We start from the raw sequence: 27,883 nt of genomic DNA, 5'->3' as shown, positions 1-27,883 counted from the left end.
GTCAGTTAAAGCGACGCAGTGCCGGAAGCTGAAATTTCACCTGGTCAGGAAGGGGTATATGTGCCCAGTAAGGAAGTGGTTAATACAATAAAGGGCGCATCAGCAAGTGCTTCATTGCGATTTGAACCGTTGGGCTCCTTTCACACAGGGCAGATCAGTAATTCTCCGCCCCGTGAACCTCCGCTTGCTCAGCGGGGATCGCTCCGTTGATCCCCGCTGAGCCGGCGGATGACAGGGCGGTCCCCGCACACTGTGCAGGGACGGCCCTGTCTTTTCTCCGCTCTCCCCTATGGGGGGATCTGATGAACATGGACTGTCTGTCCGTGTTCACCCGATCCGCAGACAGAAGAAAAAATAGGGTTTTCCTCCGTCTGCAGAAACGGAGGAATGCGGAGGCGGGCGAGATCGGGTGTCACCGGATGTTCATCCGCTGACACCCGCAATCTCATAGGGACCAATGTATGTTCCTTTTTTTATCCGTACACGGATGGATGAAAAAGCGGACATGCAGTGTGCAAGTGTGAAAGGGGCCTAAGGAATCTGCATTGTTTTAGATAATCACAGGGTTACAAAGCATCTCTTGAAAGGTATAGTATACATTTCTATATGCTTGTGTGCCACCATTTAAAGATTATGAATAGTTCTATTGCCGATTTATCATCAATACCGATAGCAGTTGGTATGCACATGCACAGCTCTGTGTAGGGTTTGCTAGAAGAATCCTTTATTGCAGAAGAGGCAAAGTACTGTATGTCTCTTCTGTAATTGAAAACACTTCTACCTCCTTAAAGCGGTGGTTCACCCTCCTTAACATCATTATACCATTACATTCGGCATCGTAGCGCGAGCTACGGTATGCCGGTCTTAAATTTTTAATCCCCGTACTCACTGTGCTATCGATCATTGAAGATTCCGACTCCCGCGGGGAATGGGCGTGCCTATGGAGAGGGAGGATGATTGACGGCCGGCTCTGGCACGTCACGCTCCCCGAAGACAGCCGGAGTAGGTCTCGGCTCTTCACGGCGCCTGCGCACAGGCTATGCGCAGGCGCCGTGAAGAGCCAAGCCTATTTCGGCTATTTCCGGAGGAGCGTGACGTGCCAGGGCCGGCCGTCAATCACCTTCTCTCACCATAGGAACGCCCATTCCCCGGAATCTTCAATGATCCATAGCACAGTGAGTACGGGGATAAAAAATGTAAGACCGGCATACTGTAGCTCGCGCTACGATGCCGAATGTAATGGTATAATAAAAAAAAAAAAATTTTTTTTTTTTAATAGGGTGAACCCCCGCTTTAAGCGAATATCGGACAAATGATTGTCTTTTTTTTTTTTTTTTTATAAATGAAGAGGCTACTAAACTTACAAAAATTCTCATATGAGAGAATACAACTTTGGAAGTGATGCAATGTGTTGAATTGCGTTCACGAGCATACGTGGTCCTACTCTTCTGATTTTTATTTATTTTTTTTCGAACAAATACTGTACTGTTTAAAACGAAAAATCGTACAATAAATTTTTGTGTTTATCCCTTCAGATGAACTGTTGTGATTGGCTCTTGAAAGCTGTGTACAAACGATCAGATTGTCATGCGATCGATTTGAAAGCCGAATTTTTCGTCTGACTTTATAAACGTATGTACTAGGCTTTAGAGAATTTTAAATGCTCCACTTAAGATTTGGAAATCATCAGTAATGTAATGTGGATATTTACTTTAATAAATGTGTTTTTAGCCTTCCATTCCACAAGTAAATATTTTATTTCTTAGAATGAGGGCATTCATTCCAGATTCATAAACACACACCAGCATGCAGTTGTCTGAACACTTCTCATGTATACATCCTAATGGTATTACAAAACATCTCTAAACATCATATCACTCAGAAGCTATACAGAAAACCATTTTTCCCTTTTTTTTTTTTTACACACTTTGAGCCCCAAGACATAGAGCCAAGTCACACATTTTATTTGGTCTGGATATTTAAGATTTGAAGACGTGAACAGCCCGCACCACATACTGTCGGCAGATTGGACACTCGCTCATCCTCTTGCCACATTTGGTACATGTTACCATGTGGCCACATTCCAGGAGAACGCAATCGATTAAAGCATCCATGCAAATACGGCAGAGGTTATCATCTATACCAGTCAGCTGCAGCCGATCTCGTTCTGAAAGAGACAGATATGTTAGAAAGTCTATTCAGGGGGAGGTGTGGAGAGCAACAAAAGTGAAAGATTATGATGGGCACAGAACCCGTATTACTTCATGGACAGACTATTTAATTGTTATAATTAGTAAAGCCCCCTACACACGATCAGAAAATTGAAGTAAAATTTTGTGCAATGCCCGATTTTCGGATCAATAGTACGGTGCTTTCAACAGCCGATTACAAAAACTGGATGTGCAGGCTCTAAAATTTTTGTTGGGTGTGAACACAACATCCAATTTCTGTTTAATTAGTAGTTTTCGGCCGAAAAAAAAGAGCAAGACGACGCATGCTCAAAAATGAAGGAACACATACAAAACAATGAGACACATTACGTCACTTCTGACGTTGAATTCTGTCATACAAGAATTTTTGTATGTCGAGTAACATCTTCAATTTCGATTTGAGACTAGCAGCATACAAAAAAACGGACGGAAATGTGTCTGATAATCAGATCGTGTGTATCTGGCTTTTTGGTGTACATGGGCATGAGAGAATTGCTTGTTCTCTGTAGGCAACGACTCTCTGATGTCTGGGTGGTTTTGAATCCCTTCCCAACCACTATTATCCTTCCCCCTTCCATTGTTGGTTTTTACACGTTTTTGTAACATTTTATTTTCATATAAGCTTTGAGACAGATACGTAGCAAAAAAAACACAACAGCCATCACCCATCCCAATTCTTAAGCCGGCTATAGATGGTTTGAATCTGTTCCTGCTGAAAAAATGGTTTTAAATCCAAGAATAGGAGGTCTTAACAATACACCACCTCCCTATAATAATAATAATAGAATAAACAAGAAAGCGAAAATGGGAGTTTAAGAAACAATAACAATTTCATCAATTTTATTTAAAGTGGAGGTTCACCCTCAAAAAAAATTCTGACATCACATGGAGTCGAGCCATCCTACCGACAGAATGCCGGTGTTTTTTTTTTTCTCGGCACATACCTCGTTATCACGATTTTCACCCCCCGGCAATCCCGCGGGACTGGGCGTTCCCAAGCACTGCCTGTGATTGACAGGCTTCCGAACGGCGCATACTGCGCGTCACAGGTTGCCGAAAAAACCCGAACGTCGGTGCGGCTCTATACGGCGCCTTCGCACCAACGTTCGGGTTCTGTTGGCAACCTGTGACGCGCAGTATGCGCCGTTCGGAAGCCTGTCAATCACAGGCAGTTCTTGGGAACGCCCAGTCCCGCGGGATTGCCGGGGGGTGAAAATCGTGATAACGAGGTATGTGCTGAGAAAAAAAAAAAAAAAAAAACACCGGCATTCTGTCGGTAGGATGGCTCGACTCCATGTGATGTCAGAATTTTTTTTGAGGGTGAACCTCAACTTTAAACAAAGCATGGTTAAAAAGTTCAATTTAAAACCAACACATAAAAGTAGATGGTCAAAATACAAAAGTAGGTAGCCTCTGCCGTGGACGAATTTCCCGGACCGGGGGACGCGTTTCAGGAAAGACCGCGGCTTCGGCCTAGTCACGGAGCCGCGGCCATTTTGATCCCTCCGGCGTCGGAGCCGCCCGGTTTCAACTGACCCCCAGCGCTCTCTAACATCCCTCCCTTATCTGAACCGGGGTCCGCGCAGCCTAGGGGGGCACCTCCGAACCACAGCAAATTACCTCACGGATTCCCTGAGGGGCCGCGCACTCGGCTCCCAGTCTGACGCGGCGGCCATCTTGGTCCCCTCAGTGAAGGCGCCCAGCCGAGTATCTAGCTCGCCCCTGCTCCGGTACACATTATCACCTCCCGGATCGGGGATTGTACAGCCCGAGGACACCACCAGCACCAGGTAATACTCACCTGGAAGCCCCTGAACTGAACAGAAAGACCCGGTGTCGGCGGCCATCTTGGTCCTCCCTGTGGATGCCTCTGTGGAGTACACCTGACACCCCTGACTGACCCAAACCACAGCATCCCTGGAACTGGGGCCTGAACGTTTTTGGGGACATGACCAAGATATCACCCCCCCTGGATAGAGTGCCTGGCGGTCTGTAATACCGGCCCTTACCCTATATACTGGGTCATACAGTTCATCCAGGAGACCCCTTTCTGTTCTACGCCCGGTCTTGCTGAACCCCTATTATCCCACCAACTACTCTGAAAGGAAGGCAGGGGAGGAACATCAAGTGTTATAGGCCATTTTGTGCTTGAACGCTGAATAAAACCGCAAAGTCAGTCAGAACTCCTACCCGACTGCTAGCTTGGATCACCCAGTGGTGGCCGACAATTACTCCTGAGTAAACTCACTATCCTCACTGCTGAGTTGCATTGTACCTCATTACAGCATACCCTGAGGAGAAACTGCAGTATAATAAAGCACAGACTGCTCAAAAAGAAGGAAGATATTTCTGTAGTCGTTTTCCTTCTCCTCCCGGGTACCGGTGATTATGGGAACCTCATCACGCCACTCCTCGGCATCTCGGTCCCGGTCTCCCAGAGAACACACTGGTGTAGCAGGACATAGTACTACGGATCAACATCGCAATTCCCAAGGTAGCATGGCACCCACCCGCCGGGGTCGTACCCAGAATACTTCCCAAACATCCTCACAATCTCCCACAGAAATTGTGCTGACAGCTCCAGAACCAGAGATAACCTCTCAAATGACAGGGGCTATGGCAGGCACCGGGAGTGCTGGAATGCAACAGATCAATATATTGGACTTAAGAGCAGTAGCGGCAGACATCAAGGATACTCTGGCCGCAGCAATAGCAGAACTCCGCATAGACCTGCGCTCTCTTGCCGACAGGGTGTCTGCTACTGAACAGATAACGGATGAACACGAAGTAATTCTACAAAAATCCACCAGAAAGATAGATGACCATACCCTCCAGCTAAGGGAAGTTAATCGACAACTGGAAGATTTAGACAACAGAGGCCGACGCCGGAATCTTCGCGTGAGAGGAATGCCTGAGGTAATTGAGGGAGATCAAATCCAAAAAGAAGTCACCGCCCTATTCAATTCGATTTTAGGTAAACCCCCTCAAACCTTCATCGACTTTGAGAGAATACACCGTGCCCTACGCCCAAGGGGTAGAGATACAGATCCCCCTAGGGACATAATATGCTGTATGACTAATTTCAAACTAAAAGAAGAAATCCTGAGTAGGGCCAGAGGTCAGAGACTGTACTGCGGTGAAACCCCGGTCCAACTATACCAAGACCTTTCAGGAATCACCCTGCAACATAGGCGCGATCTTAAACCATTGTTGGATGTGTTGCGGTCAAAAGACATTAGGTATAAATGGAAATTCCCCTTCTGTTTGGCAGCCTCGAACCAAGGTCGCAATGCTTCTTTGAGAGTGCCAGAAGACCTGCCCAGGTTCTGTGAAACACTAGGCCTGCCACCAATTTCAGTGCCTGATTGGTACGCACCCTACCGCCAGTTGGGAGAAGAGGGAAACCACCTGAAACACCCATGGACACCCAAACCACCAGGTTTCGCAGGATGAGATCTCCCTCTAACTCAAGAACCCCTCAGAACTCCTCAGAAGTAAGAAGAGAACAAGACCAAATGACCCCACCGGAGGCCAGGAGGGCCAGAAGAGACCATAACGAGTAATAGACTTGACATTGATTCAAATCATCCAACGGCCCTTGAAAGTTTTATCAATTGCTAGTTGATGTGTTCCGTTCTACCCCTTCCTCCTGAGTTCTTAATGGGAAAGTTTTCCCCGTGGCTCAACCAAGTTCATCCCCCATCTAAGTTTTTGATACTGAGAGATACCTCTCTCCTGCGCACTTGGGTCACGATGCTATTTTTGTTTCACACTGACTGGTGCTACGGGGCCTATCTGCATAATCTTCCCTCTGGAATTAACAGTGGACACATCTTGACCCCAGAAATTCCGCTAAGGACACTTAAGATGTACTTCAACCAAAGGACATTGTACTGCCATCTCGTCCTCTAGTGTTAGTGTCATTTTGTCCTTCACTCCACCGGGGTAGTGTGACTTTGGCAACTCACTTTAAACCCAAAACCGAGTACAGTAAGGTTCTCACTTTGGGTTAAACAGAGACCCAGGGCCTCTCTGGCACCTCTCCTCCCTTCTATGTTGTTACTGGCCCCTCGAGATCCTGGAGTGTCAGAGGTAACAGGTAAACTAGCTTGACCGGGTGTGTTCGCAACAGATCCACACCACTGTCATTTCTCCCAGAAAGGAGACTGCAGAATAGGCTCGGTCATGTGGTAGTCTCAAAATTGATTATTATTACTGTTAATAGCGATTATTTAGTATATTCTAATTGTTAACGGTCTCTCTTTATTACACTTTCTTAGGTGATAAGAAAAAGTTGTTGTATTGATCAGAATGAGATTCACACTGAGAAACCCCTCACGGTTCAAATTTAAATAGGTGATTGTGATCTACTTTTAGTCACCAACAAAATTGGTACCTAGTACATCTTTAATGTACTCCCTGTCTCCTCTCAGTCTGAATCCACTCTGAGGTGGCTTGGCTACTATTGGTTACATTTATTTGTTTGCTTAATAACTTTAATAACTTTGCTAGAAACTTTCAGGTTAAGCTTCAATAATAGTGTTTCTTTTTCCTCGGCTGGCTTGGCTAACCCCGCAACAGTGGTGTGCTGGCCCTCTGGGGATTGTGGTAGGTTCCTGGGGGTCTGGCATCCACTGTAATTTTCCGATTGTTCTTTGTATATAGAAAGTGAGTGGAATGACCTTCACCACTTAATCGGTATCTAGAACTCACGGGTCGCCTGGCCCGCTCTACCAACACTGCACTTGCCTTTGTAGACCTCACTTGAGGCCTGTATACTTCCCATCCTGCCCCGTGCCTAACATAGTTCCCTTCATTTTCCCATCAGATCTAGTACATTGCAGATATGACCCCGATATCACCCCCCTTACCCCCTGCACAGAGAGCGGGACCTTTAAGTCACATTAAAATATACTCCCTGAATATTAGGGGATTGAACACCCCCGAAAAACGGTCGCGTTTACTTTTCTTACTACAAAAAGAAAAAGTACACATAGCTTTCCTCCAAGAGACACATTTTCGTGCAGATACAATACCTAAATTAACTGACAGGAACTTCCCACTAGTGTTTCACGCCCCTAATAATGAGGCAAGATCCAAGGGAGTATCGGTATTAATTTCGCGACACTGTCCTTTTGAAATTCTAGATACCCAGAGGGACCCTCAGGGACGATACATATTCCTGCGGGGTACCATACACAATGTGATGTACACAATAGCGAATATTTATGCCCCCAACACAAAACAAGTTCCCTTTTTCCGTTCGACCCTTTACCAACTTACATCTTTCCAAAGAGGTACCCTCATTTTAGGTGGGGACTTTAATGTTCCCCTGCAACCAGATCTAGACACATCCAATGGCTCCACCTGTCTAAAATTCAGTGCGCTGAAAGCTATTAAATCCACCCTCTCCACTTTGTCCCTTCACGACACTTGGAGAACACTCCACCCAAACGTGAAGGATTTCACATACTTCTCACCACTGCATAAAAAATATTCACGGATAGACCACCTTTTCCTCTCACAAAACGATCTTACCGCCCTAGTAAACGCCACTATCGACCCAATGCTACTGTCAGATCATCACCCGATCACCATTTTACTATCGATCCCTACGAGTCGTCCCAGATCACCCATTTGGAGACTGGATGACTCTATCTTGTTAGACAACAATCACACCTCGGACATATCTAAGGTCCTCTCCAATTATTTCTCGGAAAACTTAACTGAAGACACGTCCGCCCCTTTGGCCTGGGCCGCCCATAAGTGCGTGGTTCGAGGACATTTCATCTCAATAATGGCCAAGAGAGCCAAGGTACGGAAAGCGCACATTTTAGAGCTATCAGAAAAAATTAAGGCCCTGGAACTAACACACAAACAAACATTAGCTACCCAAACACACGACGAGCTAGTTAAAGCCCGTGAAGAACTCCTTGGTGAAATCAAAAAAAGACTTGCCCGTAAACATACACTGACAAATAAACTTTTCTATGAATATGGGAATAAGTCGGGTAAACTTTTGGCAGCGGCCTTACAAAAAAAAAAAGGCATCCCATACCATTAACAATGTCACGGCCATTTCCGGGGAATCCATAGTTACTAACAACGGAATAGCAGATCAATTTGTCAGATATTTTTCTGGGTTATATAATCTACAGAACTCCCGTCAACAAGAAACAGCTCCTGATAGGAAGACCTTGATAGAGGATTTTCTGTCAGAATTTTGCCCAACACATACCGCCCCTGACGATATTGCCGACCTAGGTTCCCCAATCACTGCGGATGAAATCACATTAGCAATAAGCCAACTTAAACCGGGGAAAAGTCCTGGCCCAGACGGTCTGCCACTTAGCTACTACAAGACATTCTCTGACACACTATCCCCCCATTTTCTCTCTACCTTTAATACCCTTCTGGACTCCCCTTCACACACAAAAGACTTGTTAGAGGCCCATATCTCCCTGATTCCCAAAGCTGGCAAAGATGTTACGCTTGTCACCAATTATAGACCGATTTCGCTATTAAACGTCGATATCAAGTTGTACGCCAAAATACTCTCCAACCGTATCCTCCCACTGATCCCTAAATTTATCACAACTGATCAAGTTGGCTTTGTCCCTGGCAGAGAGGCCAGGGACAACACTATAAAAGCTCTCAACATTCATCACTGGCTGTCCTCCACAAGGAACACTGGTTTTTTTCTGTCGTTGGATGCCGAGAAGGCGTTCGACAGAGTGGCCTGGGACTTCTTGCAGGCGGTCCTGACTAAAATGGGACTTCCACCACGTCTTACCCAGATGATCCAACTGCTGTACTCTGGTCCCACGGCCCGGGTCAGGGTAAACGGCCACCTGTCGGATGCCTTCTCCATAGCCAATGGAACCCGTCAGGGTTGTCCCCTATCCCCCCTCATCTTCATTCTTACGATGGAACCCTTTCTTAGAAAACTTAGGGCGAACGACGCAATCAAGGGTATTGAGATCCGGGGAAAGCAATACAAGACAGCGGCTTACGCAGATGATGTCCTGCTATTCCTTTCGGATCCAATAACTACAATCCCCAATCTCTTGAAGGACTTTAAATTGTTTAACATTTTGGCTAATTTACAAATTAACTTCGACAAATCGCTAGCTCTTAACATTTCTCTTCCAACCCCAGTAGTGGACCTTTGTAAACAAAACTTTCCATTCAAATGGGAGCCTGAATATATCACATACCTGGGCGTTAAAATCCCCAAAGACCTAAGTAAGTTATTCTCATTAAACTTCCTACCAATTCTCTCAACTATCAAAACAGACCTAGTGGACTGGAACAATGGCAGATTTTCGTGGTTTGGTAGATCAGCAATCCTTACGATGAATATCCTTCCAAGAATCTTATATCTTCTCCAAGCGGTCCCAATCATGATCCCACAGGCCTTCTTTACAACGTTCAAAAGACACTGTAGAGTATTTCTGTGGGCTGGCCAGGCACCCAGACTGAGTTGGGATAGACTGTCTCAACCAAAGCACGAGGGGGGCCTGGGTATACCTGATCTAGCCCTATACCACAAATCTTGTTTGCTTACTAGACTCGTAGATTGGCATCTCCACATTGGAAATAAGGACTGGATTACCTTGGAAAATGCATTCCTCTCCTTCCCGATTACCCATTTGCCATGGATAGATCAGCGCTCGATCCCCACAGAATGCCTTAATCACCCTTTAATAGGTCCTACACTCCAGAATCTTAAGACGATATGTCGAACCCTGAAATTAACTCCATCCCCAGGACCGTTGACACCTCTATCGCACAATCCCGATTTCATACCAAATATAACCTACAAAAACCCAGTGACGGGGCCCAACTCCCAAGCCATTAGAGCGTACCAATTCTTCCACAATGGCGATTTATTATCCTATCCAGAACTAATAAAAGCATTCCCTCAGGTGAACATGTCTATATTTAAATATCTCCAAATTAAACATTTTTTAGGTCCCACTCAGTCACATCCGAAATGGTGTAGAGATCTCTCTCCCTTAGAACAAATATGCACGGCGGGAGAACCAAAGCGCCATCTGATTTCCACGTTACATTCATTACTAATGCCAAAATCGCCTCCTTCTTCAAACACTCGCTCAGCCTGGGACAAGGATCTCTCCATGTCTCTATCTGACGAAGACTGGAACATTATATGGGAACACACACATAAAGGAACTGTTAATGTTTCCGCACAAGAAAACCGATATAAACTGTGCACCAGGTGGTATCGAACACCAGATAAGCTTCACAAAATCTTTCCAGCAGTTTCCCCTTCTTGCTGGAGGTGTGATGGGGCGGAAGGCTCATTTTTCCATATCTGGTGGGAATGCCCTCTATTAGCCCAGTTTTGGAGGGAGGTGCATGAACGTATCACACAAATTACAACAATACCAATAAGCCTTACTCCAGCGCAATTTCTGCTACATCACACCCCCATACCAAGAGTACAATACCGAAGATCACTAATTCTTCACTTAATAAATGCTGCCACCCAATGCATCCCCATCTACTGGAAATCTAAAACTATTCCAACAATTGAAGAATGGCATTCACGTGTTGACAGGGTAGAAGAAATGGAGCGTCTTATCCATCAATCCAAGGACACACACGAGAAATACAGACAAACATGGGCATGTTGGACTCTGTATAGAAACCCCCCTACATAAATACCTCTCAGTGCCTTAGAAAACCTTAGCATAACACCAGATATCAGATTCACTTGACGATCTAACAATCAGATACTCCTCCACTCATGTGTCCTCCCCATCTGCCTCAATCCCCCCTCCCCCTCTTTCCCACACAGGGATGTTCACCCCCCTTTGGACATCAAGTCCGGCCTCGCTCTTCTCAAGGGGTAGGATGGGATGGGTTAGGACATAGATAGCCCGGGCAGGCCTATTCTTCGCTGTTCCCCTCTCTGCCCCCCCTTTCTTTCTTTTTGGCTTGATTGCTGTGGGCCAGATCTATTTTACCTTGACCCCCACCACTCTCCTCTCTGCGCTCCCCACAGATTGTCCCCGATCAGGGGTGGGGAGGGCAGAGGGGAGCTTCTTTCACAAATATAGAATGGGAATTAAGAGGTCTCGAATTCCTTGGTTGGTATGGTATTTATGGTTTACATTTTGACACTTGCTCTTGGACTATGATCCGTGTTTGAACGGTATTTCATTGACCTGTTTCATATGATATACTCATATACATGAGCCTTTATATGTAATTGTTACTGTAGGACCCTGTTAAGTCTTAACTTGATATGTGAACAATGTACCTATGTCAAGGATTTTGCTGTATTGCTGAAAATCTTTAATAAAAATGTTTATTAAAAAAAAAAAAAAGTAGGTAGCCTCTATATGTTTCACCATAATCGTGGCTTCTTCCGGAGCTTTTGTAAGACCCTATGTGCAAAACCACCCGAAACAGAGACAGAAACTCCAGGGGACTATCAAGGCCTTGCCGGCAAATCAGCTTAGTTTGTCATAGAGGAAGCATATCCCTTCAAAAACAGACCCTGTTTAAATAGAGAATGGGGATTAATACTAGCGTTGTTTCACGTATCTACTTCAAATAGTGATATGTGACCTGATTGGGACTACGTCATCCAAATATTTGTTTTCTTCATCTGAAATGAACATTTTCCCTCTTGAGGATCAGAAAGGTAATTTCAGATGAAGAAAACAAATATCTGGATGATCTATTCCCTATTCGGTCACATATCTCTATTTGAAGTAGATACGTGAAACAACGCTACTATTAATCCCTATTCTCTTGATTCTCTATTTAAACAGGGTCTGCTTTTGAAGGGATTTGCTCACTGTATGGCACACTAATACTCCGCTGATTTGCCGGCAAGGCCTTGATGGTCCTTTGGAGTTTCTGTCTCTGTTTCGGGTGGTTTTGCACATAGGGTCTTACAAAAGCTCCGGAATGATTATGGCGAAACATGTAGAGACTACCCACTTTTGTATTTTGACCATCTAACTTTGTGTTGGTTTTAAGTTTAACTTTTTAACCATGCTTTGTTTAAATAAAATTGATGAGATTGTTATCACTTCTTAAAGTAATTCATTTCGCACCCTAAAACTCCCATTTTTGCTTCTTGTTTATTCTAATATGTATGGGCAGGCTGTTTGATGCCACTTGGGTACAACCAGCACGTTCGATTTCTAGCATGCAATAATTGCCAGCGGCCTTAGCCGCTAGCAATCATCACTGTGTTCTCCCGGCAAAGATGTCTCTCCGCAACCCTAACCCCTCCCCCTGCCTTGGCCTTCCCCAACTTAATCTATAAGCCACCTTTCTAATACAAAAGCTAGAATTTTATGCCTGCACACACGAAGACAAGCCCAGGAAAATATAAAGAATAAAACCAAGAGAAATCCTCTCCTTTATTTCTTTTTTTGTGCAGGTTTACTTTATGGGGAAAGCGAAGTGCAGATCTCTGGTGTTCACATTTTGTTAAGACAGAAATATGTATGAATGTGAGTTAGGGACCTTAGATTGTAAGCGCCTTGAGGGCAGGGACTGATGTGAATGTACAATGTATACCGTATTTTCCGGCGTATAAGATGACCTTTTGTATGTAAAAAAATCCCTCAAAACTCGGGGGTCGTCTTATATGCCGATACCTGTCTGTTCAGGCTGTGGGCATCCATTATTCAAAAGCCGCGCCCACTCCTCAGGCTGTTTCGTGATAAGCGGAACACTCATTTTCCCAGCAGAGCCTCTGTTTCAGTGTTCCGCCCATAACGGATGCCTTCTCATCCTCAGCCTCGGACTAGAGGACATCCGTGATAGGCGGAACACTGAACAGAGGCTCTGCTGGGAAAATTAGTGTTCCGCCTATCACAGAACAGCCTGAGGAGGAGGCGCAGCTTTTGAATAATGGACGCCCGCAGCCTGACAAACTGTGCAAACAGGAGAAGGTAGGGAGATCGTCGAGGCATGTGTAATGGCACAGTGAGGCATGTGTAATGGCACACTATGGCATGTATAATGGCACAGTGAGGCATGTATAATGGCACAGTGAGGCATATGTAATGGCACAGTGAGTCATATGTAATGGCACAGTGAGATTTAAAAAAAGGTTGTTTCTGTCAGCGGGTTGTTCCTGTCAGCGGTTGTTCTGGCTACCCCTCAGCTTCCAGACAGACTAGTAGGAAGGGGGTCATCTTTTACCCTGAGTATTTCCCAAAACCAACATTTTTGCTGGAAAAATAGGGGGTTGTCTTATACGTCCTTTCGTCTTATACGCCGGCAAATACGGTATGTAAAGTGCTGCAAAAATTGACAGGGCTATTAAGTACCTGAAAAAAAATCAAAATAAAATGTAACTAACCTTGGTCAGGTTTGAATTCCAGATGTTGCACTGAAAAAGAAAATGATTTTTTTTAAAGATAACTACAAATATGATTATATAAATAACACCATCCCTTCTTTAAAGCGAATCTGTATATAGAACACACAAACTAATTAGATGTAGATTATGCACAGCGTATTTTCAATTACACATGAAAGCCAATGCAAAAATATAAGGGCGTTCGCTCTGCTGAATAACAACTTGTTCTGCAAACAATACAGTGCAACTACTGGATAAGAATTCCTTCTCAGATGATTCTCTAGGTGGCAGCAGTGACAATGCATCAGTTTGCTAATTCACTCACTCACCCCGACAGAACGTACTCTCACCATAACTGTAGGTATATCTAAAGAGTGCCTTCAGCACACAGAGATAAAAAGAAGAAACAGCTGTACACAGAGTATCTCCTATAAGAAGTGTGCGCAAAGTTCTTTTCCTATATGTGCCACTGCATCAGACTAGAGCAGCCTATTTTCAATCGGTGCCATAACAAAACGCCTATTAATTGCCCAAAAATAGTTAACAAGCCTGCCTTTTTATGTCACACAAGCCACAGGTTGTTATTGTGCAGCTTTGGGCACCATATAGGACAGCTGCCGGCATTTTAACAACTGTCATTAGTTGATAAAGCAGGAGCATGTCAGGTGCCTGCACAGCATCCTTGTTTACTTTTTATCAGTACTGGGGTCATGTTAGCTGCACAAGGAAGAGAAGCCGAGAGACATGAGGTACACTGGAAGACTAGTCCGTAACAGTATCAGTGTACAAAAGGTATATTTTTATTGTAAAAATGAGCCTCTAATGTGTGTGCTACATGTATATGTGCTTTATTTTTTCACATTTTAAACTGGGGTGTCTCAAGATTAGGTGCATCATTTTAAAGGGAGTCTTACCTGAAAAAAAAGTTGAGAAACACTGGACTAGACCATCACTGTGGATAATCTACTACTGCTATCTCATTTAGATGCAAGTTTTAGCATGAAGATTTTCTTACAAACATATGACTTTGAATAGCACAAGGCAGTTACTGTTTTTTTTTTTTATAGTAAGTTTATTGAAATAAGGCTGATAGAGTAAAACCTTGGATTGCGAGCATAATTTCTCCCAGAAACATGCTTGTAATCCAAAGCACTTGTATATCAAAGCATTTTTCTACAGTGTATAAAAGAGAAGAGAGGCACCGCTAAGTGTAGCAATACGTTCCTAAATGTTGTACCTTCAATAAATGTAACCATATTGCTACCTCGGGCCTCATATACTTTGTGTACACGAGACGTTGTTCAACCTCTCCTGAACGATTTAACATGACAGATAGAAACCAGTGTCTAAAAACGACTGTTTAGCCGCGTTTACATGCCATGTTTTTTGCCGCGTTTGCGTCTAGAAGCAATGCCTATAAACGAAATGCGGCCAGACGCAGGTTGCCACTTTAGACCCGTTTGGCGTCTGAAACGTTGGAAACTTCGGCATCTGAACACATTTTTTTGCCTTAAAAAAAAGGCCTATAAACATAACTGCTTAAAAAACGACAGTAAACTAACCTGTGTACATGTATACATAAGATAACATTGAATGAGTTTAAAAAAGTGTCCAACTGCCTCTGAACGTGTATTTAGCAGCAGCCGTGTACATGAGGCCCAAAATATATGAAAAAAGAGAAGGTCTGGTGTCCCCAGTGACACACTTCCATCCCTATTACATATAGTCAAAAAGGATTCGCCCCGGGAGTACACGGGCATCGTACTACCCGACTAGCCAAGTTTCGCAAGATCCAGCTCGCTCTTCAGGGGTGTGTACCTAGGATGAAAAAGTATATATGTTTGGCAATCTGGCAAATCTTTGCCAGATTGCCAAACATATATACTTTTTCATCCTAGGTACAGTGTTACACACCCCTGAAGAGCGAGCTGGATCTTGCGAAACTAGGCTAGTCGGGTAGTACGATGCCCGTATACTCTGTCCACTATTATACTTGTGTACTAATATTTATTGTTTATGTATCGTTTCAATTGGCAATTGTTGGTGTTATCTATTTATGTAACAATTTTACTTCACGCATGTAAACAATTTCACTTGAATAAATTATATATTATACAATTACTGTTCTTTTTACTGGCGGAAACGTTACCCACTTCATTTGAAGTCCCGGGGCGAATCCTTTTTGACTGTTTTCACTATTTTTCTGGCATAAAAGAAAAAAAAACTTAAAGGGGTTGTAAAGGTAAACAAAAAAAAATTCCCTAAATAGCTTCCCTTACCTTAGTGCAGTCCTCCTCCTTCACTTACCTCATCCTTTGATTTTGCTTTTAAATGTCCTTATTTCTTCTGAGAAATCCTCACTTCCTGTTCTTCTGTCTAACTACACACAGTAATGCAAGGCTTTCTCTCTGGTGTGGAATGTCGTGCTTGCCCCCTCCCTTGGACTACAGGAGAGTCAGGACGCCCATTAACACACAGCTCCTTTCTCTATCTGCAACGTAGAGAGCGCCCTGACTCTCCTGCTCGCCCCCTCCCCCCTCAAGGGAGATCGAGCACTACACTCCACACCAGGGAGAAAGCCTTGCATTACTGTGTGGAGTTACAGACAGAAGAACAGGAAGTGAGGATTTCTCAGAAGAAATAAGAACATTTAAAAGCAAAATCGAAGGGTGAGGTAAGTGAAGGAGGACTGCACTAAGGTAAAGGAAGCTATTTAGGGAAAAAATGTTTTACCTTTACAACCCCTGTAAGAATGTTTTATGGATTTTTGAGAAATGAAAGCATGGAATCTGTGACCAGAAGGGTCCCAAGCCATACGTAGCATATAATCTGCCTTTTGACATCTGTGACAAGTAGGAGTACTTTGCCTATTTTAGCGTGAGGTAAAATAGGCTCTATGAAAGTAGCTTAATCCTTATTCTTTGCCTACAATAATTAATTCAGAGCTAAACTGATAAAGAACAAAGCACTAAATCCCCTCACTTACAGGACTTTCTGTTCTCCTCATTCTCTCTGTACAGCCGATTGACTTTCTCCACAAGCTCCCACTTTTCACAGCAGCCTGAGTAGTTGACAAAGTTGCGAGCAAGGATTTCTTTCAGCTGTCGGATCGTAAGCGCCTCGATTTCATCCAGCGTTGATAAGTCAGACAGGGAGGCTCTCGCCTGTTTTCGTGAGGGATCTATAACCTAAAGAAATTTAGCAGAGCAAAGAAAAAATGTCTGGATAGTATGTATTTATTTATGTACCCTTTTCACATTCTGTTGCTACCTGCAATAGCTAATGTTTATAGAGTTCCTTTCTGCCAGTGCCTACATCCCTGGTGTATAATATAGGAAGATATACTGCTCTGAAAGACAGCAAGGCCCTCCATTGCTTTTCCTCAGAACCACAAATACGATCCTTTACACCCCTCCTGTGAGGGAAGAATTATTTCTCGAAAAAAAAAAAAGTCTATATACACAGTATCTCACAAAAGTGAGTACACCCTCACAGGAAATGACACTTTGCTACAATGTAAAGTAGTGAGTCACGTGTACAGCTTGTAAAATAGTGTACATTTGCTGTCCCCTCAAAATAATACACAGCCATTAATGTCTAAACCACTGGCAACAAAAGTGAGTAGACCACCAATTGAAAATGTCCAAATTGGGCCCAAAGTGTCAATATTTTGTGTGGCCACCATTATTTTCCAGCGCTGCCTTCACCCTCTTGGGCATGGCGTTCACCAGAGCTTCACAGGTTGCCACTGGAGTCCTCTTCCACTCCTCCATGATGACATTGTGGAGCTGGTGGATGTTCGAGACCTTGCACTCCTCCACCATCCATTTAAGGATGCCCCACAGATGCTCTGGAGACATGCTTGGCCAGTCAATCACCTTTACACTCGGCTTCTTTAGCAGGGCAATGGTCATCTTGAAGGTGTGTTTGGGGTCGTTATGTTGGAATACTGCCCTGCGGCCCAGTCTCTGAAGGGAGAGGATCATGCTCTGCTTCAATATGTCACAGTACACATTGGCATTCATGGTTCCCTCAATAAACTGTAGCTCCCCAGTGCCGGTGATCTGCCAATATGGTTCCGGCTATCGAGATGGTTCCTGTAAGGACTGCGCAGGCACAATCCTTGCCGGAATCCTTGACGGAAATCTCCAAACCTCGGCCGGCATCCAGGGTGACGTGGAATTTGAGGAAAGTGGCCAGTCGGCCTCACGTCCTCGCTTTGCTCGGACGGCTCGCTCCGCCTCCTGGCTCTTTTTTTTAACATCCTCCAATCCACGGGGATGTTAAGGAATGAGCCTGGATGCCGGCCGAGGTTCGGAGATTTCCGTCTGCAAGGATTGCGCCTGCGCAGTCCTTATAGGAATCATCTGGATAGGGGAACCTTAACGACAAGTCACCGACAGCACTCATGCAGCCCCAGACCAGGACACTCCCACCACCATGCTTGACTGCAGGCAAGACACACTTGTCTTTGTACTCCTCACCTGGTTGCGGCCACACACGCTGGACAACATCTGAACCAAATAAGTTTATCTTGGTCTCATGATCAGACCACAGGTCATGGTTCCAGTTATCCATGTCCTTAGTCTGCTTGTCTTCAGCAAACTGTTTGCGGACTTTCTTGTGCATCATTCTTAGAAGAGGCTTCCTTCTGGGACGACAGCCATGCAGACCAATTTGATGCAGTGTGTGGCGTATGGTCTGAGCACTGACAGGCAGACCCTCCACCCCTTCAACCATGCTGCAACACTAATACATCTATTTCCCAAAGACAACCTCTAGATATGACGCTGAGCATGTGCATTTAACTTCTTTGGTCGACCATGGCGAGGCCTGTTCTGAGTGGCACCTGTCCTGTTAAACTGCTGTAAGGTCTTGGCCACCATGCTGCATCAGAGTTTCAGGATCTTGGCAATCTTCTTATAGCCTAGCCCATCTTTATGTAGAGCTACAATTCTTTTTTTTCAGATCCTCAGAGACTTCTTTGCCATGAGGTGCCATGTTAAATTTCCAGTGACCAGTATGAGAGAGTGAGAGCGATAACACAAAATTTAACACACCTGCTCCCAATTCACACCCGAGACCTTGTAACACTAATGAGTCACATGACACCGGGGAGGGAAGATGGCTAATTGGGCACAATTTGGACATTTTCCCTTAGGGATGTACGCACTTTTGTTGCCAGCAGTTTAGACATTAATGGCTGTCTGTTGAGTTATTTTAAGTGGACAGCAAATTTACACTGTTATACAAGCTGTACACTCACTACTTTACATTGTAGCAAAGTGTCATTTCCTCAGTGTTGTCACATGAAAAGATACAATAAAATATTTCCAAAAATGTAAGGGGTGTACTCACTTTTGTGAGATACTGTGTGTGTGTGTATATATATATATATATATATATATATTTTCCCCTCTCAAGGGGAATTAAGAATCTAGCACCCCCATGCATGCAGGCAGTGGTGGACTGACAACTCGTGGGGCCCCCGGGCAATTGGAGATTATGGGGCCCCCTGGACAATTGGAGATATGGGGCCCCCCAGGCAATTGGAGATTATGGGGCCACACAGTATACACATACACACACAATATACATACACACAGAATACACATACACACACTGAAAAGATACTGGAGAGACGGGGCAGCTATAATCTTGGGATTTAAAAAAAAAAAAAAAAGATTTTTACAAACTGTCCCTGGTTTTACTGAGGCTGGCAACCCTGATGGGCCCCCTAGTGGCATGGGGCCCTCGGGCAGTGCCCGAATGGTCAGTCCGCCCTTGCATGCAGGTGTCATCTTGGGTAACAAATTAGGCTCTAAACATTGATAGTGAGCAAAACAGTGAGCAAATCAGACCATTCTTTCTCCTCGGCTCCAGTTTTCACAAATAAGCTGCACTGTACAAGAGTTTACTACAAAGGGACCCTTCCTCAAATACCTTTCCCCACGGCCATACTAGTCTGAGCTTCTGTGTAGGTCAGTTAAAAAGGTACTTACTTGGTTTTCCAGGGCTTCTGTATCTGATGCTACTGATATGTTTTCACTTGTTCCCTGAAAACACACACATAACAAACAAATGACAATTAAATCTTTTTTTATAGGCCTGTTACCTTTATAATTATCTGGCAATTTCCCATTGCACTTGCCTACAAACATTTCGTGGTTTCGGAATCAGATGCTGCCTGTAACACCACAGCCTACTTTCTAAAGCAGAAGATAGCTGGGAGGGTTATAAAGAATCCCATCACTCGATAATATCACAGCGCAGGCAGATTGAATCACTAGAAACCACAAAAGGTGAAGAGATAATTACAGGCCTCTACATTAACAATCCATCTTCTTTCAGGCAAGGCTTATATACAGTCATATTTATGCCCTCATGTACTAGTATGAATAACACAGCGACATAACATGTCATGGAGGTCAGGGGTGCCTGCGATATGCTTATAGTTTCATATTACTACACTGCAGTAAGATCCTTTCACACTGGGGCGCTTTTCAGGCGTTTTAGTACTAAAAATCGCACCTCTCAAGCCACCCCAGTGTGAAAGCCTGAGTGCTTTCACACTGGGGCGGTGCGCTTGCAGGATGGAGAAAAAAAAAGTCATTCAAGCTGCATCTTTGTGTTTACACGGCTCCCAAACCACCCCTGCCATTGAAATCAATGGGCAGCGCTGCCAACGCGCTTCGGCAGCTGCACTTTTAACTAGGGATGCACCGAGATATCGGAGACCGATACATATCGGCCGAAAATAGCTCTTTTGGGGAAATGCCGAAACAACAAACAATTTGCCGATAATGACCCACCTCCCCTGCCCGCTCACATTACAAACTCCAAACACTGCCCACCAATCTGAAGCCCCCGCCACCTGCTGTGACTCTGCCCAGACCCCACTCAGACTGACCTGTGTGAGCGGCTGAGATTCTCCGATACAGTGCAGGTATATCAATAGATGGCCACATTGAAAATGAGGGAGTGGGGGGGATCGGCACAGCTAAATTCCTTCAGGCCCGCACCTCTAAGCTGCAGCTATTTGACGTGCTTACAATCAGCTCCCGGCGGCATAATCTTGCGGCCGGCAGCTGTCTTTTACTTGATTCCAGCCTGGACGTCTGAGGCACTGCGGAGGCATCTCCGCTCCCCCACATCACCCCATTCCCAAGACCCCCCCCCAATCACACCTCACCATCTCCCGCTGGCCGATCCGCTCCGGGGCCCCTGCCAGCTCCGCTTCCCGTATACCATTTAACGGAGGTAAGGTCGTACCGCAGTAACTGAAAATAGCAAACCTGCTGTTGGCTATTTCAAAATGCAATAGCCAATCGCAGGTTGGCTATTGGACCCACCCTCTGCCTGATGAAGGAGTAAGTTCTCCTTCAGGTCCGCTCCTCTGCTGACTGACAGCAGGCAGTGGGCGGGTACAATAGCCAACCTGCGATTGGCTATTGCATTTTGAAATAGCCAATAGCAGGTTTGCTAATAAACACAATGGTATTTTGCCCATTTACACTGAAACAAATTTAAGTCTAGAGCTGTTGTTTGAGTTTATTACTGGATTTGTTGTTCCTGTTTTGCAACAATAAGTTTTATATATTAATATTAATATACTATGTATTTGTGTCCAATTTTCAATTCTGGTTATTTTAAATCAATGAAGCTAATTAAAATGTCTCATGTAATACATACAATTAAGGACCGCCTACCGACGATATACGTCGGCAGAATGGCACCGCTGGCACAATCACGTACCTGTACATGGTTGTATAAAGCCCAGCGGTGGGTCGCGGGCGCGCGCCCGCTGGCCGGTCCGAAGCTCCGTGACCGCGGGACTCGCGGACCCGATCGCCGATAGAGTCGCTGCGATCGGTCCCCGGAGCTGAAGAACGGGGAGAGCTGTATGTAAACACGGCTTCCCCGTTCTTCACTGTGGCGCTGATCTTCGATTGTGTGTTCCCTAATATAGGGACGCACAATCAATGACGTCAGACCTACAGCCACACCCCCCTACAGTTGTAAACACACACTAGGTGACACATAACCCCTTCAACGCCCCCTTGTGGTTAACTCCCAAACTGCAACTGTAATTTTCACAATAAACAATGCTTTTTAAATGCATTTTTTGCTGTGAAAATGACAATGGTCCCAAAAATGTGTAAAAATTGTCCAAAGTGTCCGCCATAATAACGCAGTCATGAAAAAAATCGCTGATCACCGCCATTAGTAGTAAAAAAATAAAAATGCAATAAAACTATCCCCTATTTTGTAAATGCTATAAATTTTGCGCAAACCAATCGATAAACGCTTATTGCGTTTTTTTTTTACCAAAAATAGGTAGAAGAATACGTATCGGCCTAAACTGAGGGAAAAAAAACATTTTATATGTTTTTGGGGGATATTTATTATAGCAAAAAGTAAAAAATATTGATTTTTTTTCAAAATTGTCGCTCTATTTTTGTTTATAGCGCAAAAACTAAAAACCGCAGAGGTGATCAAATACCACCAAAAGAAAGCTCTATTTGTAGGAAAAAAAGGACGCCAATTTTGTTTGGGAGCCACGTCGCACGACCGCGCAATTGTCAGTTAAAGCGACGCAGTGCCAAATCGCAAAAAGGGGCCTGGTCTTTTACCTGCATTTTGGTCTGGGTTTTAAGTTGTTAAAAAAAAATTGAAATAGGGGGAAGAAAAGAAAAGTAGTTTTCGGTTTCGGCCAGACATTTTTTTTTATTTCGGTTTTGTTTCGGTTCTGAAATTTCCATTTCGGTGCACCTCTACTTTTAACCTTTTCTTTGACCGCTAGCGGCGTGCTTTTAACACCCGAGTGCCCCAGTGTGAAAGTAGCCTAAATGAGCTTAAAAACAAGGTATCTCTTACCTCTGCAGCTATAGGCACTTTCTCCTCGTAGCAGAAGCACTGCAGTTACAGAGGAGAGTGAGGATTTGCTTTAAAGTGATTGCAAAGGCTCACGTTTTTTTTTTACCTTCAAGCATTCTATAACTTTGTGGGCAGCAGCCCCCCCCCCCCCATCTTTACCCAAACCTCATCTCAATCCAGCATCAGATCAGTGGCTCTCTGGCCTCTCTGCTTTCTCATTGGCTGAGACAGCTCCTACTACTGTCAATAACAGCCAGTGAGCCAATGAGGAGAGTGTGGAGGCGGGGCCAGGCCAGGCCACACTCTGTGTCTGAATGGACAGACAGAGCAGTGGCTAACTATGGGGGGCAGGAGCCACGAGCACTGGCTGGGGACCCAAAAGGAGGATCAGGGCTGCTCTGTGCAAATCCACTGCACAGAGCAGGTCAATATGTTTGTTATTTAAATCTACCTTTAATATCACTTTAAAGCAGGCCCTGCACAAAAAAGGCAGTCTGCTTTTCTGGGAACTGGGAGCCCCCACTACTTCAGAAAAATTAACTAAAAGATATTTAAAAAAAGAAAAACCATTGAAAAACACCTCAGACCCCTGTTTTCAACCCAACATTTAAGCAAGGTGCCTCTTATGTGTGGTAGTGCACCCCTGCAAGATCCAGCTTTCCCAGCAGACATTGGCATGGCACAATGACATCACTGATGCCTTTATGAAGTGGTCAGAAGTTAAGGTCTGGAGGTATTTTTTTATTACTTTTTTGTCTTTAAAAGCAGGGGTCCCCAACCCCCGGGCCGCAGCCCACTGCCGGCCCGTAGCCTGTTTGTAGCCGGGCCGCTGTCAAGGCTGCACTTTCAGGGGTTCGGTGGTGGCGGGCGAGCAGAGAGATGACGTCATCTCTCACCGCCCGCCCCACCACAGTCCAGTCCTTACAGCCGGCCTGCGAACACTACACTGAGTTTCGGCGGTTCCACTCTCACTGGTAAGTGACAAGCTGCACCTGGCAAGTGACAAGCCGCATTTGTTGGCAAGTGACAAGCCGCATTTGTTGGCAAGTGACAAGCCGCATTTGTTGGCAAGTGACAAGCCGCATTTGTTGGCAAGTGACAAGCCGCATCTGTTGGCAAGTGACAAGCCGCATACTGGATATCTCCTAAACTTGCACTGTTTAGGAGATATTCATAAGGGATCCAGCCAATAACGTCACTGGCGCATGCATTCTGAAAGGATGGCAAATCTGTGTCGTACCTTCAGAGCTCAGTGACGTCATTGCGTTCCCGGGCCATTCATACAGTCGGAGCACACAAACCCGGAAGAAAAATTGGGTGAAGATGGAAGCACCAGTGTTCTGTCGGTATGGTTCCCCCGTCGGATAATGCCCGGGCTGGACTGCGTATGCGCAAACGGAGTGGCTGAAAATCTCAGAGGATGAGCAGCTGTTCTGTACCTGTAGACGGCGCAATGCGCAATCAACATGCCGCTCGCTCCCGATGCTCGGGGAGGATTATTCATTGCATACAACAAGGGATGAAATACAACAAGGGGCGGATGCTTTTCTCAAAGGGGCGGATGTATTCTTAAACAGTGTGTTTTTGGGGAATGGTTTGTGGGGCATGTAAAAGTGTACTTACAAAAGTGTGCAAATAAGAGGGTCCTTCAATGAATCTGTAACAAAACATCTAAATTCGCAGTAATACTGTGGGAAATAGCGTTTTCTCATTTGTAATTTGGAAATTGTGTTATTTCATTAAATAGGTCCTGCAAACCCACCCATTAACATTGGAAAACTCACCCTTCAGTTGTGTAAACACGCCCCGCAAAGACATGTAGTTTATTGAGAAAACCATTTCCCAAAAGAACACTGCTCAAGAATACATCCGCCCCTTTGAGAAAACCATCCGTCCCTTGTTGTATGCAATAAATAACCCACCCCGAGCATCGGGGGCGAGCGGCGTGTTGATTGTGCATGCGCCGTCTACAGGTACAGAACAGCTGTTCATCCTTTGAGATTTTCAGCGGCTCCGTTTGCAGCTGTGCAGTCCAGCCCGGGCATTATGCGACAGGGGACTCATAACGACAGAACACCGGATAGCCGTAAAAACAATGCACTGGAGGGCTTTGTGTGCAGGCAAGTCTGACATAATGTGCCGTTTACGCCAGCACATTATGTCATAACGCTGCTGGGGGCCCGATTTGTTTTTTAATTTACTACCGCTTTAAGCTTGGACAATAAAACCCAGGAGCGAATTGAATAATATGCACAGCGGCACCAGATTCTGTGCAAGGCCACACACCTGCCCCTACAAACATATCTGTCAAAATTAGGATGTGTGACAATTCAGTAATGCCCCGTACACACCATCACTTTATGTGATGAAAAAAAACGACACTTTCTGTGAAGTAAAAAATGACGTTTTTGAAACTTCAATTTTCAAAGACGAAGTTGCCTACACACCATCGTTTTTCTCACAATGTTCTAGCAAAGCGAGGTTAAGTTCACCACGTTTTTCCATTGAAGCTCGCTTCATAAGTAGCTTCTGGGCATGCGCGGGTGAAAAAACGTCGTTTTAAACGACGTTTTTGCTACACACGGTCAATTTCTGTGAAGTAAAAGTTGACGTTTTGAAAAACGACACATAAAACTGAAGCATGCTTCAATTTTTTGTGGTCGTTTTTTAGAAAACATAAAACAACGTTTTCCCCCACACACGGTCAATTAAAGTGACGTTTTTAAAAACGTCATTTTTTTTCATCACATAAAGTGATGGTGTGTACGAGGCATAAGACCTGATTCACACCTATGCAGGTTGCAGTTTGCATATTCCAGGTGCATTTTTCAATACACATTGTTGATCAAAGTCTATGAAACCAAAAACCAGGAAAAAAAACCTGGCCCTTTTCATGAAATGCACAGATGTGAACTACATCCATAGGAAACCATGTTAAATGGACTGAAGTGTTTTCCTGCGAAACTGAAAATGCACAAAAAAATGTATAGTGTGAACCAGGCCTTACAGACTGCTTGCATGCAGCTCCAGTCACATAAACAAAACTGTTCATACTGTTCATGAGCTCTTAGGCTGGATTCACACCTATGCATTTTTAGTGCTTTTTGCAGATTTGCACTACAGAACGTGTTCCATAGGAAACCATGTTAAATGGACTGTAGTGCAAATCGGTAATATGCAAAAAGCAGTAAAAATGCATAGATGTGAATCCAGCCTTAGGCATAGTGTAATGTCTGTTCTTAGACCTTTAAGGCTGAATTCACATCTATGCAGTTTTAGTGCTTTTTGCATTTTGCAGATTTGCACTGCAGAACATGTTCCATAGGAAACCATGTTAAATGGACTGTAGTGCAAATCTGCAAAATGCAAAAAGCACTAAAACTGCCATAGGTGTGAATCCAGCCTAAAACTTTAAAATAGAGTACTGGTTTACCTTATGCTCGCTTTCAATCCCCTGACATAAACAGAAGTATCACACTCAATAAAGTATAGTAAATGAGAACCTTCACAGACAAGGGATGATTATGAAGCTTTCTTAAGCAAGCTTATACACAGATTTATAGTCAATTTAAAATTAAACAAAGCGGATTCATTCCATTAAATTCAACTTCACATTTAAAAGGATACGTTCACCTTAAAAAAAAAATTATAATAAAAATAAATGCACATATTTTAGCAGGTAAAAAATTTGCATTTTTTTTTTTTAGATTGCAGCCTGTAAAGCACTGCACCTGCGATCAGCAGATTGTGGCCGCAATGCCAGGATCCTGCAGACTCAGTCAGCTGTCTACTCATACCTCCCGTACTGGTAGACAGTTACTGAATTGCAGGAAGAATCAATGAAATACAAGAGCGATAACCAGCGCCCTCTTCAGTTCATTAAAAACGACAAGAGCTGTGGTGGCTGACGGTAATTACACGGCTGTGTTGGCAGAACCACGTGGTTTTCAAAAAGTGACAGTGGGTGTGGGGAGAAAATCCCCCGCCCACTCTCACACAGGGGGAGGTGGGAGTATAGTACATGTTAGAACCCAATTATGGGTGTAATATGTAACATGCTCCTAAAGGTGAATGTAGCCTTTAAACGGTTGCCCAAATTCATAAATAACTCAAGAGCCAATCACCCAAATTAGAAGTTAGCAGTTTGGGGGGGGGGGGTTGTCAATCATTGTAACATTATACCATAGAGAGAGAGAGAGAGATAGAGAGAGAGACTTGGAAAGCGCAACACATGCAAACTGAATCGCCTCTGTGCGCTGTATCCATTTCATGGGTAAGGAACCCCTTGACCTCAGAAGAGATGGGTTTTAATCTTTCTCCTGAAGGCCAAGTGGTCCGACTCCAATCGGATGGTGGTTGGTAGTGCATTCCACAGGCGAGGTCCCTGGACTGCAAATCTTCGATCTCCTTTGGACTTGTATCTGGCTTTGTGTATCTGGAGGAGGTTTTGATTGGTGGATCGCAGAATGCGATTGGGGTTATGGGCTTTTATTTTTTCGCATAGATATTGGGGGGTGTTGCCTTGAATACACTTATGCATTAGACAGAGTGCCTTGAAAGTGATTCTGTCTTTTACTGGCAACCAATGAAGGGATCTCAGTGAAGGTGAGATTGATTCCCATGGTTTTTTCTCAGTCACTAGTCGAGCGGCCGTATTTTGAACGACTTGCAGACGAGTGATTTGGTATTTGGGGAGTCCTAGATAGAGGGCATTTGCGTAGTCCAGTCTGGAATTGATGATTGTTCCCACCACGACTGCAATGTCCTCTTTCGGGATAAAGGGCGTGAGTCTGCGTAGTAGGCGCAGCAGATGGTGGGATCCGCTGACTACTGACCCCATTTGTGCATCCATTGTCATGTAGGTATCGAAAATTACTCCGAGACTTTTGACTTTGGTGCTAGGGGTGATAGTTTTACCCAGAATGGGTGGGGGAGTCCATGTAGAACAGGGATATGCAATTAGTGGACCTCGAGCTGTTGCAGAACTACAAGTGCCATAAGTTATAGCAAGACTCTGACAGCCACAAGCATGACACCCAGAGGCAGGACAGAGGCATGATGGGACTTGTAGTTTTGCAATGGCTAATTGCTAATGCTAATTGCATATCCCTGCCATAGAATGTGAATGAAAAGTTGAAATGAATCTGTGATTTGCCCATGCTAGACAATAACAAATTCACTTCAATTGCGGCTCCACTAGCAACCCTTCTGTTCCTTGGCAGAGCTGGTGCTTGGCGATTCACTATTCAGGCACACAGTGCTGTCAAATGGTGTTGAGTCCTTAGCCAGGTGTACGCTTAGAGCTTGGATCGGATGCCGGCGGGTGACAGGGACACATGTCCACTGACATCCGCCTCCCCCATGGAGAACAATGGATGGTCTGACTGGGTCCACCTGAAAGGCGGACCCGATTGGTCCACTGCTGTGAAAGGGGCCTAAC

The 27,883-nt window shown here is 44.6% G+C and overlaps 1 protein-coding gene across 1 annotated transcript in view; it reads right to left on the bottom strand.

Moving 5' to 3' along the window:
• Positions 1 to 1,738: 1,738 nt before the first annotated feature.
• Positions 1,739 to 27,883, bottom strand: part of RNF34 (ring finger protein 34) — a 70,809-nt gene continuing 44,664 nt past the window's right edge. Inside the window, exons 4-7 of the mRNA XM_040346869.1 lie at positions 19,569 to 19,622; positions 16,553 to 16,754; positions 13,567 to 13,596; positions 1,739 to 2,167 (exon numbers count right to left, since the gene is read on the bottom strand). Coding sequence (XP_040202803.1) covers positions 1,980 to 2,167; positions 13,567 to 13,596; positions 16,553 to 16,754; positions 19,569 to 19,622 — 474 coding nt within the window. The 3' untranslated portion in view covers positions 1,739 to 1,979. The remainder of the gene's footprint in view (positions 2,168 to 13,566; positions 13,597 to 16,552; positions 16,755 to 19,568; positions 19,623 to 27,883) is intronic.

The sequence above is a fragment of the Rana temporaria genome, chromosome 1, assembly GCF_905171775.1.
Source record: "Rana temporaria chromosome 1, aRanTem1.1, whole genome shotgun sequence".
Classification (NCBI taxonomy): Eukaryota; Metazoa; Chordata; class Amphibia; order Anura; family Ranidae; genus Rana; species Rana temporaria.
This window is presented reverse-complemented; position numbering and strand designations above follow the sequence as displayed.